The sequence below is a fragment of the Typopeltis vanoorti genome, chromosome 7 (assembly GCF_054136105.1).
Source record: "Typopeltis vanoorti isolate ZY-2024b chromosome 7, IOZ_Tvanoo_1.0, whole genome shotgun sequence".
Classification (NCBI taxonomy): Eukaryota; Metazoa; Arthropoda; class Arachnida; order Uropygi; family Thelyphonidae; genus Typopeltis; species Typopeltis vanoorti.
Genome location: NC_143555.1, coordinates 29,860,731 through 29,874,110, shown reverse-complemented (window position 1 = coordinate 29,874,110; position 13,380 = coordinate 29,860,731). Strand labels below are relative to the sequence as shown.

At 34.3% G+C, this 13,380-nt stretch overlaps 1 protein-coding gene across 1 annotated transcript in view; it reads right to left on the bottom strand.

Moving 5' to 3' along the window:
• Positions 1-13,380, bottom strand: part of LOC150104547 (Ig-like and fibronectin type-III domain-containing protein 1) — a 548,674-nt gene that overhangs the window by 484,873 nt on the left and 50,421 nt on the right. Inside the window, exon 4 of the mRNA XM_090395576.1 lies at positions 2,170-2,270. Within this exon, the coding sequence (XP_090251702.1) occupies positions 2,170-2,270 (101 nt within the window). The remainder of the gene's footprint in view (positions 1-2,169; positions 2,271-13,380) is intronic.

Here is a 13,380-nt window from a genome sequence, read left to right as displayed (position 1 = left end):
TTCCTCATTCTCAAGTAACCAAGGCGACCAGATGCAACCTTATTGAAGTCTTATAAAGGGAAGTAATAACCTATACCTACTTTTTATGTGTTCTTCAACAATCAAGTAATCTGATATGCTGTTGTAACCACCTTTACCACATGCCCTCTAAACTTCAACTTCTTGTTCATAATCAACCACCCCCCAAATCTTTGGTCTCCTCAAATTTTTTGCAGTTCAGCTCCATGAGTATAGTAGACAGATGGCCATCTGTTTATCTTAAAAGTGCATGATCTTACACTGGGCCATGTTAAACTGGCAGCCTTATTTAGACTAATTGCCTTATCCAGTCTGGGTAAGAAGTGAACTTAAATATCGATTTGCATACCATTTTCTAACGAAGAAAAGCATGACCTCATCAATTCTTCCTTCAGAAAAGTCAGTTCCAGTGCTGTTTTATTTTCCCCTCCTTTTTAATAGTCCCTAAGCTTCTACTCGGATTCTATCTTCAGGAACAACTAAATATCATCTACAAGTCCCAGATAAGCTCAACAACTGATATTTATTCGGTGTTTGAGTAATTCTAGTTGTTTATCAGGAAACTGGATCTGTTCATCAGATGGAGCTGCTGATCTCTCAAGCTGATTAACAGCCCCCATCTTATTAATTCACTTCACTTGTGTAGATGCTCCATTTGCGCGATACATTTCTAATACATTCGCATATGTTTATTTACGCTAGCAGTTTCAGTTCTACTCCACTCGACTCTGGAACTGCCCAGCAACAACTAGTCACCATTAATTTACAGTCTAGGTCCAAAAAATGTTGTCGTACAATTGGTCTTCCTTCATACCGACTACTTTGGTTCTGTAAACTGGCTACTTGCCTCAGTCTTTATCAGCGAACAACAGCTTATAGTTGCGTTTATACTAATCGTAATCAATCATTCAAGAAAATGTAATTTTTTTTTTCACTGTGTACCTTACTCGATCGGTAGACAGGAATTTTCAGAGATACCATTATGCAGAATTTTTCGGGTCAACATGTCGTTACTACTTGTTATTCAACCTGAAATTTTAAAGTTAAAACAAAAAAACAAAAACAAAAAAAAAAAAACGCTTTTTATTTACTAAAAACAGAGCCAAAAGGCTTCACTTCGGCGATGTAATTTATAAATATTAAGTGGATATTAAATCCAGCATTATTTCAAAGTCCAATATAGAAACTCTAAAAGTTTCGTATAAAATCTGACCAGAGAGCTTATAGAAATACACTCGCGGATATTTACGAGTTTCTCTAGCCGGACCTTATGAGAGAGATGGTCGCTGCCCAAGCGTCCATATATTCCCCTCCTATTCGTCCATTTTGAAAAGGTTTCACTGGCCTGTTTCAATCTGGTTTCGTCAGAGACCGGTGTTTAGGTGAAGGGCATCTCTAAAAATTAGGCGATTCCCAAGACCACTCCCCACGATTGACCGAAAGATCGTCCAACTCGGCGTTGGTTCCACTCAATGACAGGCTCACCCTACCTCTGAGCAAAACCGCTCATATTTAATGGAAAAGCATCCACCGACACGGCCCAAAACGGACCACGCCGGAAAGCTCTTTTCAAAATGCTCACTCAGGCAAAATTCTTCCGAAATCTTAAGCCCCCCTCGGCGGGGCAAGACTCGCCGAAACCTAGGAGAGGAGCAAAAACTCTCAGTACTAAGTAACTTGAAACATCGGATAGGTGTATTTTTCGTAAGCGAACTCTAGGTCGATGCGTAAAAGTATTCACTGAAATAAAGAGCCAAAAGGCGATGCAATTTTATAAAAATTAAGTGGATATTAAATCCAGTATTATTGCAAAGCCAAATATAGAAAGTATAAAAGTTTCGTATGAAATTTGACCAGAGAGCTTACCAGTAAAACCTTTTCAAAATGTACCAATAGGAGGAAATATATGGATGCTTTTTATAGTTCCCCCGTCACAGCATTTAACCTGTTTGGCTGCGTATTGAGTTTTAATAGGAAAAAGCCAATTTCTAATATTCTCCTGTACTTCCCCCATCATTTCTAATTTCCTGCGCATACAGATTGACGAGATTTTCGTCTCTAACTTTTAAATCAGAAGAAATTGATTATCTTCATCAGCAGGCTTATTTTAAGAATGGGCTTACTACATATTTAAAAACAGACTCAACTTACTGTGTAATTTTCAAGATGGTGGACAACGCATTCCATAAGGACGTCCTCTCCTGGTAAAGTTACCACTGTGTCTAATGGGGTATCTTCTAGTGATGGCATCCCTATGTAAAAAAAAAAAAAAAAAACACAATTAGACAAGTTAATTATATAACCAAAATAATTTCTTAATTATTTCACAAATTATTCACAGTAAATATCAATACAGTTCTAATCTCTAGGGGATTAAATGGTTGATTGGCACTAAGGTCACAAGTTGTCAGTAGCTTGAATATGCCAACTGCTCTTGTTATCAGGAAGATTAGTTTTGTTTTTGGCGGGCAGACAGATTTTTAATTGGACAATAAATTCTGCTACCGCCTTTTGAAACCGAAATGTTTCAAATATTCCTTAACAGTTATTTATATTGCTTTAAAGCAATATAAATATTGATTTATAGGCTTTCAAATCTTGGAAAACAATCCTTTCGATCTTGACAGGGTTTCAAACTTTGCTAAACAAAAGATGCGATTCCTAAGAGCGTACCACATGCTGAACCGCAGTGAGATTCAGTAAAAAGAAACAAACCCTTATAAGGTGCTTTTCATTTCAGATAAGGCGTGAATATCTGTCTGATCGAGTACTGCTTATAAATGGAATTTGAAAGAATATTATGAGTTGTGTTGCTAAACTAAACGGTAAGAGCTAAAAAATGCTAACTTCGAGATTAAGGTTCCCTATTATCATAACTTAAAGTAACATAAGATGTCGTTAGGTCCACTGAAATCTTTGATCTAAATTGGAAATCTTGATCTTCACTGATATCAACTGAAAGTGGAAAATGATCTTAGCGCGACTTCATTTGTCAAAAAAAGTGATGAATGCATCCTTCGATATTGGAAGGAGTGGATCTGTAAATGCATTATTTGGATTAGGTTGAATTACAGCAAAAGCAACTAACGATATGAAGCCAGAGAATAACATCTGTAATACGCTGGCGCTTCAGTAGTATATTTAGTGTAAAATTTATTATACGATTTCAAGCTTAGTGCAATGTTTAAATCAATTCCATGCCTCTATCAGTGGCGATTTCCTTTTTTATCTAATGAAAATTAAATATTTCAAAGAATCTCAAGTTTAATTTTATTAAAGAATCAAATAAAAACCCCGATCGATACTTAGTTTTATTTTCCATATTTGCTGATGCAGAATTTTCTTGAGGATGAAACACAATTCGAGTGTATGGTAAAGATATGTACTGTAACTGCCTTATCCATTCACTTTTCTTTTTTATCCAAAATATAAATTAACAATTGTTATTTTGTTTTTGTTATTTTTTCGTAAAACTAACAAATGTAGTGTTAAACCCAAATTATTGTTTGTTGATTGCTGATTACAAGAAGTCGTCTATTTCACCGTAAAATCATGAAATTAGTTCAGTTTAATCACAAATCTGGCATTTCTAATATTAAGAAGATTATCTAGAAAATTAATAAAATTAGTTGTATAACGTTCATCTGGGGAAAAAAAATATCGCGGTACCTAATCAGATCGTTCTAATCGTTACTGTAATTTATCTTCCGCTGATTTCTTTGTATTTTCGCAGCTCAAAGCTTTTCTTATTCCTTTTGGCACTCAGATAATATTTGATCATGACCATTCTTGATTTTATTTCCCATTAATACCTTCACCTTTTATTTATATTATGATGGTCATAAATTATGCTTTTACATCATCCTTTTCAAATTATGTCCTTAAGTTAATTTTTCATTCTGCCTAAATGTCTTTATTCAGATTTTTTTTTTTTAATTATTTCTTCCCACCCTGAACTGGAACCACTCAGATATCATCCTTTTCTTTCAGTTGCTCACTTTGTCTTATCTTCTCACTTGGATTTATTTTATTTAGTGCATAGTTTGTATACAATTTGAGAATGGAAAGTACACTATAAAATACAATAAATACTACAGGCATATACACTGGTTGTTTTAGTCATATCATACAGAGTGGTACCATGACTATTCAGCTACTCTAGTACTGAAGGTGTAGATTCCAAAAAGTCATTTGTTAGTTCGGTATGCTCTTGACGGGCAATACAGTTGATATAAGTTCGCCCACCGATTTGAGGTCCCTCGAAACTACTGCGCATGTCAGAAAAAGGAGAATCCATTCCGATAATAGGGTAATCAGTCTGTCTTCTGGGATGTAATAATAAACAAACTGAGTTTGTTTATTATTACAGGTCGGAAAATTTAGCTTTTCTTTTACGAACATTGTTGTTTTTAAAGTGTAACTATTTTGCTTGTATAACAGTTGGAAAAATGTACGTAGAGTGTTAATACGTGCAAATACTGCGTTCTACATAAAACAATGTCACTTCGCTCCATGATAAGTTTCCTTTTATTCTGGGACTTTTTAAAACAAAATCCGATTTCAGGAAGTATTTTCCTTAAAGTTTCTCTTTTCCAAGGAAAATTAATTTTTTCTTTAAGCAAGTTCAGAATAGTTGGCACTCTTTTCTCGAATACGTAAAATTCGTGAATAGCTCTTCTTATAACGTCTACATCAAAATCATTCAAAGCTACAGTTTCGATGGTTTTCTTTCTCTGGCGCTTTTTTTTTTTTTTTTTTTTTTTTTTAGGAGATTTAAATTTTGGCTTACCTTCACCTTTTGATTCCCTACGAATTCTTTTAAGTCAACCCCGATACGCCCGCACTTGCATGTTTTATGACTTGAGAAAGGGGAACAAGAGGACGGCCTTCTGACGATTCTTTTTCGCAGAATATCAGCACATTACTCAATATTCTTTTGCAAGAGCTACTGAAACGTTTAACAACAGAACTTGTTGACTGTACTGGATCCATCATACAAATTAATAATAAAAAAATAATGCAAAAAGAGAACAACAAAAATCAAGCTAGTACTAGTACAGCGACAGACAAGAAAGCACGTGATTTCGCATGTTGGCGACCAATTCGTACATCCTTCATTTCTTTCTCCCCTTCAGCATGAATCGACTATTCTTGGCACAAAGCCAAGAAGGGACCTAGAAGTGGTGGGCGAACTATAGTTTACAGAACTACAATTGCATGCTGGCGACTCAGACATTAAAACAGCACATCTTCCATATTTATTTCCATTCTTCCGCTTTAATTTATGCCGTGTGTGGCGGATAGATTAAAATTTGGAATCAGTTGTGTAGTGGTAGCATTAATCGTTAGTTATTGTAAGCCTCCCCAATTCCTTATACTTCACTGATTGTAATAATTACTGGAGACCAAATTTATGGAACATGCTACCGGAGGGCAAAGGCTTGCTAATCTTCGAATTAAGTTTACGATATTCTCATATGGATAGAGTTTGGTTTTCGTTTTATTTATTTATTTTTTTTTTTTTTCGTTCTTTAATGTGCGAATTCCATTACGAAAAGTTGTAAACCTATTGCACGTTACTATCGTGGTTGGATTATATTGTTGGCAGTCCGGGAATGATTGCTAAAGAATGTAACAATTTGGGAACATGTCCTGAGGCGTGTCATAGCAATTATTTGTACGTTATAGTTCGCCCACCGTTTGTAGATCTCTCCTTGGAATTTTGCCAAGAATAGTCGATTCATGCTGAAGGGGAGAAAGAAATGAAGGATGTACGAATTGGTCGCCAACATGCGAAATCACGTGCTTTCTTGTCTGTCGCTGTACTAGTACTAGCTTGATTTTTGTTGTCGCTTTTTTGCATTTTTTTTATTATTAATTTGTATGATGGATCCAGTACAGTCAACAAGTTCTGTTGTTGTTGTTTAACAACAGAACTTGTTGACTGTAGTTTCAGTAGCTCTTGCAAAAGAATATTGAATAATGTGCTGACATTCTGCGAAAAAGAATCGTCTCCTTGTTCCCCTTTCTCAAGTCATAAAACGTGCAAGTGCAATTGCGGGCGTATCGGAGTCGACTGCTAAAAGAATTCGTAGGGAAAAACCATCGAAACCGTAGCTTTGAATGATTTTGATGTAGACGCTATAAGAAGAACTATTCACGAATTTGATTCCTGTGCTTAAAGAAAAAATTAATTTTCTTTGGAAAAGAGAAACTTTTAAGGAAAATACTTCATGAAATCGGATATTGTTTTAAAAAGTCCCAGAATGAAAGGAAACTTTCATGGAGCGAAGTGACATTGTTTTATCTAGAACGCAGTATTTGAGAGCAATAAGACGTTTCAGGGAGGAGAAAAGAGTGCTACAAACCGGAAATGCTTCGCGGCGCATAATAATTTTGTGTGCGGGTGGAGAAATGGGTTTTTTTTACCGAATTCAAGCTTACTATACAAAGCCAATTACCATAGGCAAATGAATTCTACGATCTTCGGAAAGTGGGCAAAAGAAAAACTGATTCCAATCCTTCCTAAAAATGCTGTTGTTATAATTGATAACGCTATTCGATTAAACTATTCGATATCACTCTATTCGATTAAACAAAGTTCCAAATTGGTCTAATAAGAAGCAAGTTCTTATGGATTGGCTCTCTGCAAATAACATTTCTCATTCTCCAGATATGCGAAAAATTGAATTGCTTAATTTGGTCAAAAGAAACTCGCCCACAACGAAGCTTTCAAATTCCTAAAAGAGCATGGATTTCTAGCTTTGAGGCTACCACCATATCATTGCGATATTAATGCTATTGAGTATGTTGGGGCAGAAGTGAAAAGTTTCATTCGCCATCGCAACGTAACTGGAGATATTGACATGTCGAAACTTTTTAAACTTTCAGAACAGGCGACTGGAGGTATTACAGTTCAAAACTGGGGAAAATATCTTTCATGTCATTCACTGGAAAATATGTATTGGGACAGAGACGGAATTATCGAAGAATTATGCGAACCTTTGGTGATCAGTTTAAGTGAAAGCGATTCGGACATCGATTCAGATAATTATGAAGATTAAAAGGATTTGATAATGGTATTTTTTTCCAACCTTTTTTTGCATGGGTTTGTTAAAAGAGTCACAACAAGTCATAAATAATTAATCGGTTTAGGACATTAAAGTTTCTCAGTTCTCTCAACTGTAAGTTTAGAAGATCTAAGTTCATTTGAAATAATTTCTATTTTTCATTATAATTATTTTATAGAAAACTTTCTTAAAAATAAATTTAGTTAAATTTTTGTTTTATGCTATACCTTTTTTAATTTTTTTAATACTCTACGTACATTTTTCCAACTGTTATACAAGCAAAATAGTTACACTTTAAAAACTACAATGTTCGTAAAAGAAAAGCTACATTTTCCGACCTGTAATAAAAACAAACACATCCCAGAAGACAGATTGATTGGAATATTATTGGAATTATTGGAATATTATTGGAACTATTATTGGAATGGATTCTCCTTTTTCTGACATGCGCAGAAGTGTCGAGGGACCTCTAATCGGTGGGCGAACTATCCATGGGATCAGTAGTAACTAGCAACGTGTCTATCTTATTGAACCTTAAAATTATTACAACTCCTCCCATGCACAACGCACTATAGCAACGCGTTCCACTCATCAACCACTCTCAATGGAAAAAAATAAAAAATATCTACTTTTCACACTCTTCTTCACCACACTTTTTTTTTTTAACAGTAGTTCATGTGTGGTCTGACCAATGCTTTACACAGAGGCACCCCTACCTCCTTATACCTAACATGTCAGTACTTCTTATCACAGCAGCAATACCATATGTTCGCAACGCTTCCAATATGTTTTCGAAACTTGACTGTCTACCATCACTCCGATATCCCGAATCTCGTCTACTCCACCAATACAGTACGCAGCTTCATATCTCTCTACCCCAAAGTGCAACAGCTTGCATTAGTTAATATTAAAACTAAACTCCACTCATCTGCTCAAGATAAGCTTATTCAAATCTTCTTGTAGAGAATTAACATCAGTAATACTCCTGATAATTTCTGATTAAAAAAAAATTCTTCTGCCGAAGAATTCCTTTATATATCTAAAGCATTTGACTGTGTGCGTCATGACTTACTCCTGTTGAAATCGTCTAGATGCGGCATTGGAGACATTACAAATGATTGGTTTTTGCAGGAATGAAATTTTGCAGGAATAGATTGCGCGTTCTGCCGAAGTGATACCCGAGGGAAAAAAAGTAGTTCCGAAATTCACCATCAGAAGCACTCCTGGTGGTGAATTTCTGGTGATGAATAAATGTATGATGTACAGAATGCAGATGCAGCATCCCCCCCCCCTCTCTCTCTCTGTGTATAACAAGGAGAAAAGTGACAAGCATAAATAATACATTTTTATTCATTTCCATTACGCATTCACGGACTATAATGTTCAATGTGATGCCCCGTATGACACAAACCGCATCCTTTGCACAATGTGTTCAACAGCAGGGCCCAGCTGGTCGGGACTGATGATGCGCACATGCTGCATTATGCTTCTTTCAGCACTGGCAAGTTATCTGGATGATCTCGATAAACCCCATCTTTGGGAAATCCCCAGAGCCAGAAGTCACAGGGGTGAAATAAGGTGACGAGGCAGCCTTGCAGTGGAAAACACACGGGTGATCTTGCTGGCTTCCGTGAATTATTCTCTAAGAACCTCGAATGTCAGTAGACGTTCAAAGTCCTGTGGGCTCAACTCCTGTGTCAAGATTATTTTGGATGAGTAGAAATGCAGAATCTTCCGTAGAATTTTCCAGACAGTTCTGTAGGGCAACGCTGTTATTCATGGCCCGATTCACAACGGCAAAGCAACTTTATTCACTTGTGCGAATTGACCGGTGTGCGACATCTGCTAGGTCTATCTCCCAACAATCCCATTTGTTCAAAACTACTAATCATTCGTCGATATCTTTTCCCGATATCTTCAAAGTTTGGCAGCATTTGGATCACTGGATGGGCGCTCCGCACAGCCTTAAACAGGGATATTTTAATTTTGATCTCCCCGTACAATATGTTTCACCTTAACAGATGAGCTAGATCACGATATAACTATAAAATGGCACGAAACGAATTGTAAGTCTAGTTTAGTCAAATAATAATAATGATAATAATAATAAGTAAAATATTTGGCTTTCACATTGACAACAAACCGAAACAGAACTCCCATATCACATTTCTTAGCAAACAAGTTGAGGTTCCTAATTTACAGAATACGTTATGTTAAAAAAATTGTCAATTCAGCATATTTAAGATGCTTACATTATTCATGGGTAAATTCTTCACTGCAGTATGTATCATCTGTTGAGATGAAGATTACAGCAATCTGTTTCCTTTGATTCGAATACAAAATAGGATAATCCGAGCTATAGCCATTACTAATTTCTTCGCATATTCAACTAGTGCCCTGTTTGCCACTACAGAAACTTTATCTATATAATTGTATGCTAATATATGTAAGAAATAACACTGGGAATTTTTCTGTATATAATGTAGACTATGGTTTACGTTGTGGCAGGAACTTGCTGGTTCCCAAGGCAAACAAATAAATTTTTGACAAATATTTTGAATACATAGCAGCAACAATAAATTGCCTAATGAATTAAAGTTTGTGACATTTACATTTAGAAAAAAAATTGAGAGACTATCTCATGGGACTAAATAAATGTTGAAGTTTTATTTTAAACACATATTATAGAAAATTACTCTAAATATTATATCTGAATATATTCTATATGTATACGTGTGCCCTCATAGATAAAGTTATTTAATTATTTTTAGTAACTGTATCGCCTGCATTTGTATTTTATAGTAACCAGTAATGCTATGGCCCTTTGTTACACACATTATGCGCGTACAGTTCCATCTAATCTATTTCCATTTTCTGTTATTTATTCCTAAGTCTTTTCTTTAACTATCGGTCTCTTTTTACTTCTTGAAAAGTAATTGTAGGATATTTTTTATAACATATGTAGTATTACTTTTTACTGTCTCCTATTATCACTTGTATTGCTCTAAATACTTGTTGCAACACTATTGTATTATATTTTTCATTTTACTACTTCTTCAGTGTTAATAAATTCCAAATTTACAATAACATGTCAGATGCATATTGTTCTTCAGTTCACCATCGTATTTAAATTATTATTAAATAAAAAAAGTATTATTAACAGTAAAAAATAGAATTCATACAGGAACAGACTTCTGCTTTGATGGCAGAAGTCTCCATTTTCCTATGTGTGTGTGTGTGTGTTTCAGGATCATCGTTGATTGCTTCTGTATTAGTGATATTATTAGCTTCTATCATTATAGCAATACCACCTGTAAAAATAGTTTTAAATAATAAAGAGAGAGCAATACGGGATTCGTTTTGGTGAAATAAATAATATAGAAAGAAAAAATATCCAATATTATTTCAAAGCCAAATGTTTGTAGAAACTGTGAAGATTTCGCAAATTTGACCCGGCATAGGAGTTGCTAAACTTCGTCCACTCAAAAGAATACGACTGTTGTTCAAGCGTCCATATGTTCGCTTTTAATTAGTACATTTGATAGAGGTTTTGCTGGCTTGGCAGTTGTTTCGAACTGTTTTTTCTCTTCAGAGACCTTAGGAGAGCAAAAACTCCTGCTGAATACTAAAGAAATCCAATGTCAAAGAAATGCATTTTTTAAGTGAACTCACGGTTGGTACGTAAAAGGCTGCTTGGGCAGCTGTCGTGTTTTTTAACTAGCGCAAACTAAAGCAACTCCGATGCCGAGGATTGTATTCTCGTAAGCTCTTATGTCAAGTTTACGAAACTTTCATAGATTCTACAAATATCCACTAGTTCTATATATTTTTAAGAAATAATTTGTAGCAGATCATACATGTATAGATAAAAAAATACGGTGCCAACACTGAACCTGGGAGACAGTCCATTATTCAGTTCTCTGAATTGACTATTAGCATCAATAAAAAGCGCCCGAAACACTTTGATATTATTTAATTTATAATCCGAACAAAGTTCGAATTCCTTTGATGAATTTCCCTGCAAGGAATTATTCAAAACCATTTCCTGATAAATCCTTATCTCATTACTACACCGTATGCCGAGTTTATGAACCCACTGCCGTTTCCAGATCACATCGGAAACTTGTTTCTTTTACACTATTCATAATTGCACTGATTACTATTAAAACCGATCAGTATAATTTCACCACTGCTAAAGTTTCATGTTCATTTAGTAACACCTTATCAGCCTCAATATTCGATTGTAAACGAGATGGCAAAAGAAACTAATCTGTAGTTTTCAGGCTGATCAGCTTTTCCAAATGTTCATGGAAAAATCATAGTTATGCTTTAAATTCTTCTCGTTTCTCAAGTCTCAAAGATATGCGTGGAAAATTCACAGCCATATTTTGGGACTTTTTCCAGTCCTAAGTAATTTTTGATGTATACAATCGAAACGAGCTCGCCTTCTTCTTCTTGAGTATTCTGCAATTGAACAGGTTCTTCTCTTAGTAGCAAAAACTTTCCTTCCACTCTCTTCTGTTCTGAGCCTTCTCTTTCAAGGTTGTGTACCTATCTCAATTCAGCATGTCATCTAGCATTGTTTTCCTTACTCTTCCTCTAGGTCTTTTTCCGTCTATTTTTCCTTCGATGGCATCTCTCATTATTCCATTCCCCTCTCAGATATGTCCGATTCAGTTTCCCTTTCTTCTTTTTATCATCCTTAAGGACTTCTTTCTTCTTCTGCTCTTTCATTTTAAGACCTCTTCGTTAGTTATTTTATCTGTCCATTTGATTTTTTTTTCCATCCTTCTCCAAATCCACATCTTAAAGCTTTCCAAAATCTTAACTTCTTTCTTCAATGTCCAAGTTTCAGCTGCATAGAGGGTAACACTCCACACATAACATTTTATTAGTCTTTTCTTTAGGTTTCTATCCATTTTACTTCTGAATAAATTCCATTTTCTATTAAAAGGCATCTCTTCCCATCGGTATTCTTGCTTTTATGTCAATTTTACATCTTCCATCTCTGCTAATAACACTTCCTAGATATTTAAATGTCTTTACGTGATTCAATTTTTCCCCATTTATTCTGATATCCATATTTGCCTCTTTCCTTTCTATTTTCATTACCTTTGTTTTTCTGATGTAATCTGTTCAACAGATTTTGTAGTCCTGTTTCAGTATTTGATAGTAATGCCTTGTCATCTGCGTATCTTATTACAAATATCTCTACCTCCAATCTTTATTCCTTCTTCTGAATTCTCCAGTGCTTCTTTTAACATTGCTTCAGAATACATGCTAAACAAAATTGGTTACAGAGAACAGCCTTGTCTTACTCCTCGTCCAATGATATCTGGTTCTGTTGTACCATATATGACTTTCACCATGGCAGTTTGTCCCATATATAGTGAAATAATTAGCCTTCTATCTTTCCAATCTATACCAATCTTTTCCATTACTTCCACCATCTTATCCCATTTTACAAAGTCAAAAGCTTTTTCAAAATCCATATAACAGATATTAACTTCTTTATTCACTTCCGGACTTCTTTCACTTACTATTATTAATAGTCCAATCGCATCTCTTGTTCCCCTACTCATCCCGAAACTGATCTTCTCCAAGAAATTCTTCCACCTTAGATGCAATTCTTCGCGTTAAGATTCTCATAAGTATTTTTGATGTATGGGAAATGAGGCTTATTGTTCTAAAATCCTTGCAGTTCACTACATTACTTTTCTTTGGTATAAATATTAAGGTCATAAAATCGTTTGGTAATTCTCCTTTGTTATAAATTAAATTTATTATTTTGGTTATTTCTTACCAGACCTAAAAGGGTCCGATGCATGCATTAATGGAGAATCAAAGGAGTTTGTTATGAAGGGGCCCGTAATCATAGTTCTAAGATGAGATTTTATAGTGAGCATTTTATGTGAGTACAACACACAGAGGATTGGTTATTGAATGGTGCATATCATATTACGTAATCAAAGAATGATTGAAACAGATCAGCTGTATAAGTTTCTAATTTCAACCAGTAAATTATAATAATCAAGTTAATATATATATATATATATATATATTTATATATATATATATATTTATTTATATATATATATTTATTTATATATATATTTATTTATATATATATTTATATATATTTATATATTTATATATTTATATATATATATATATTTATATTTATATATATATTTATATATTTATATATATATATATATTTATATTTATATATATATTTATATTTATATATTTATATTTATATATTTATATATATATATATATATATATATAT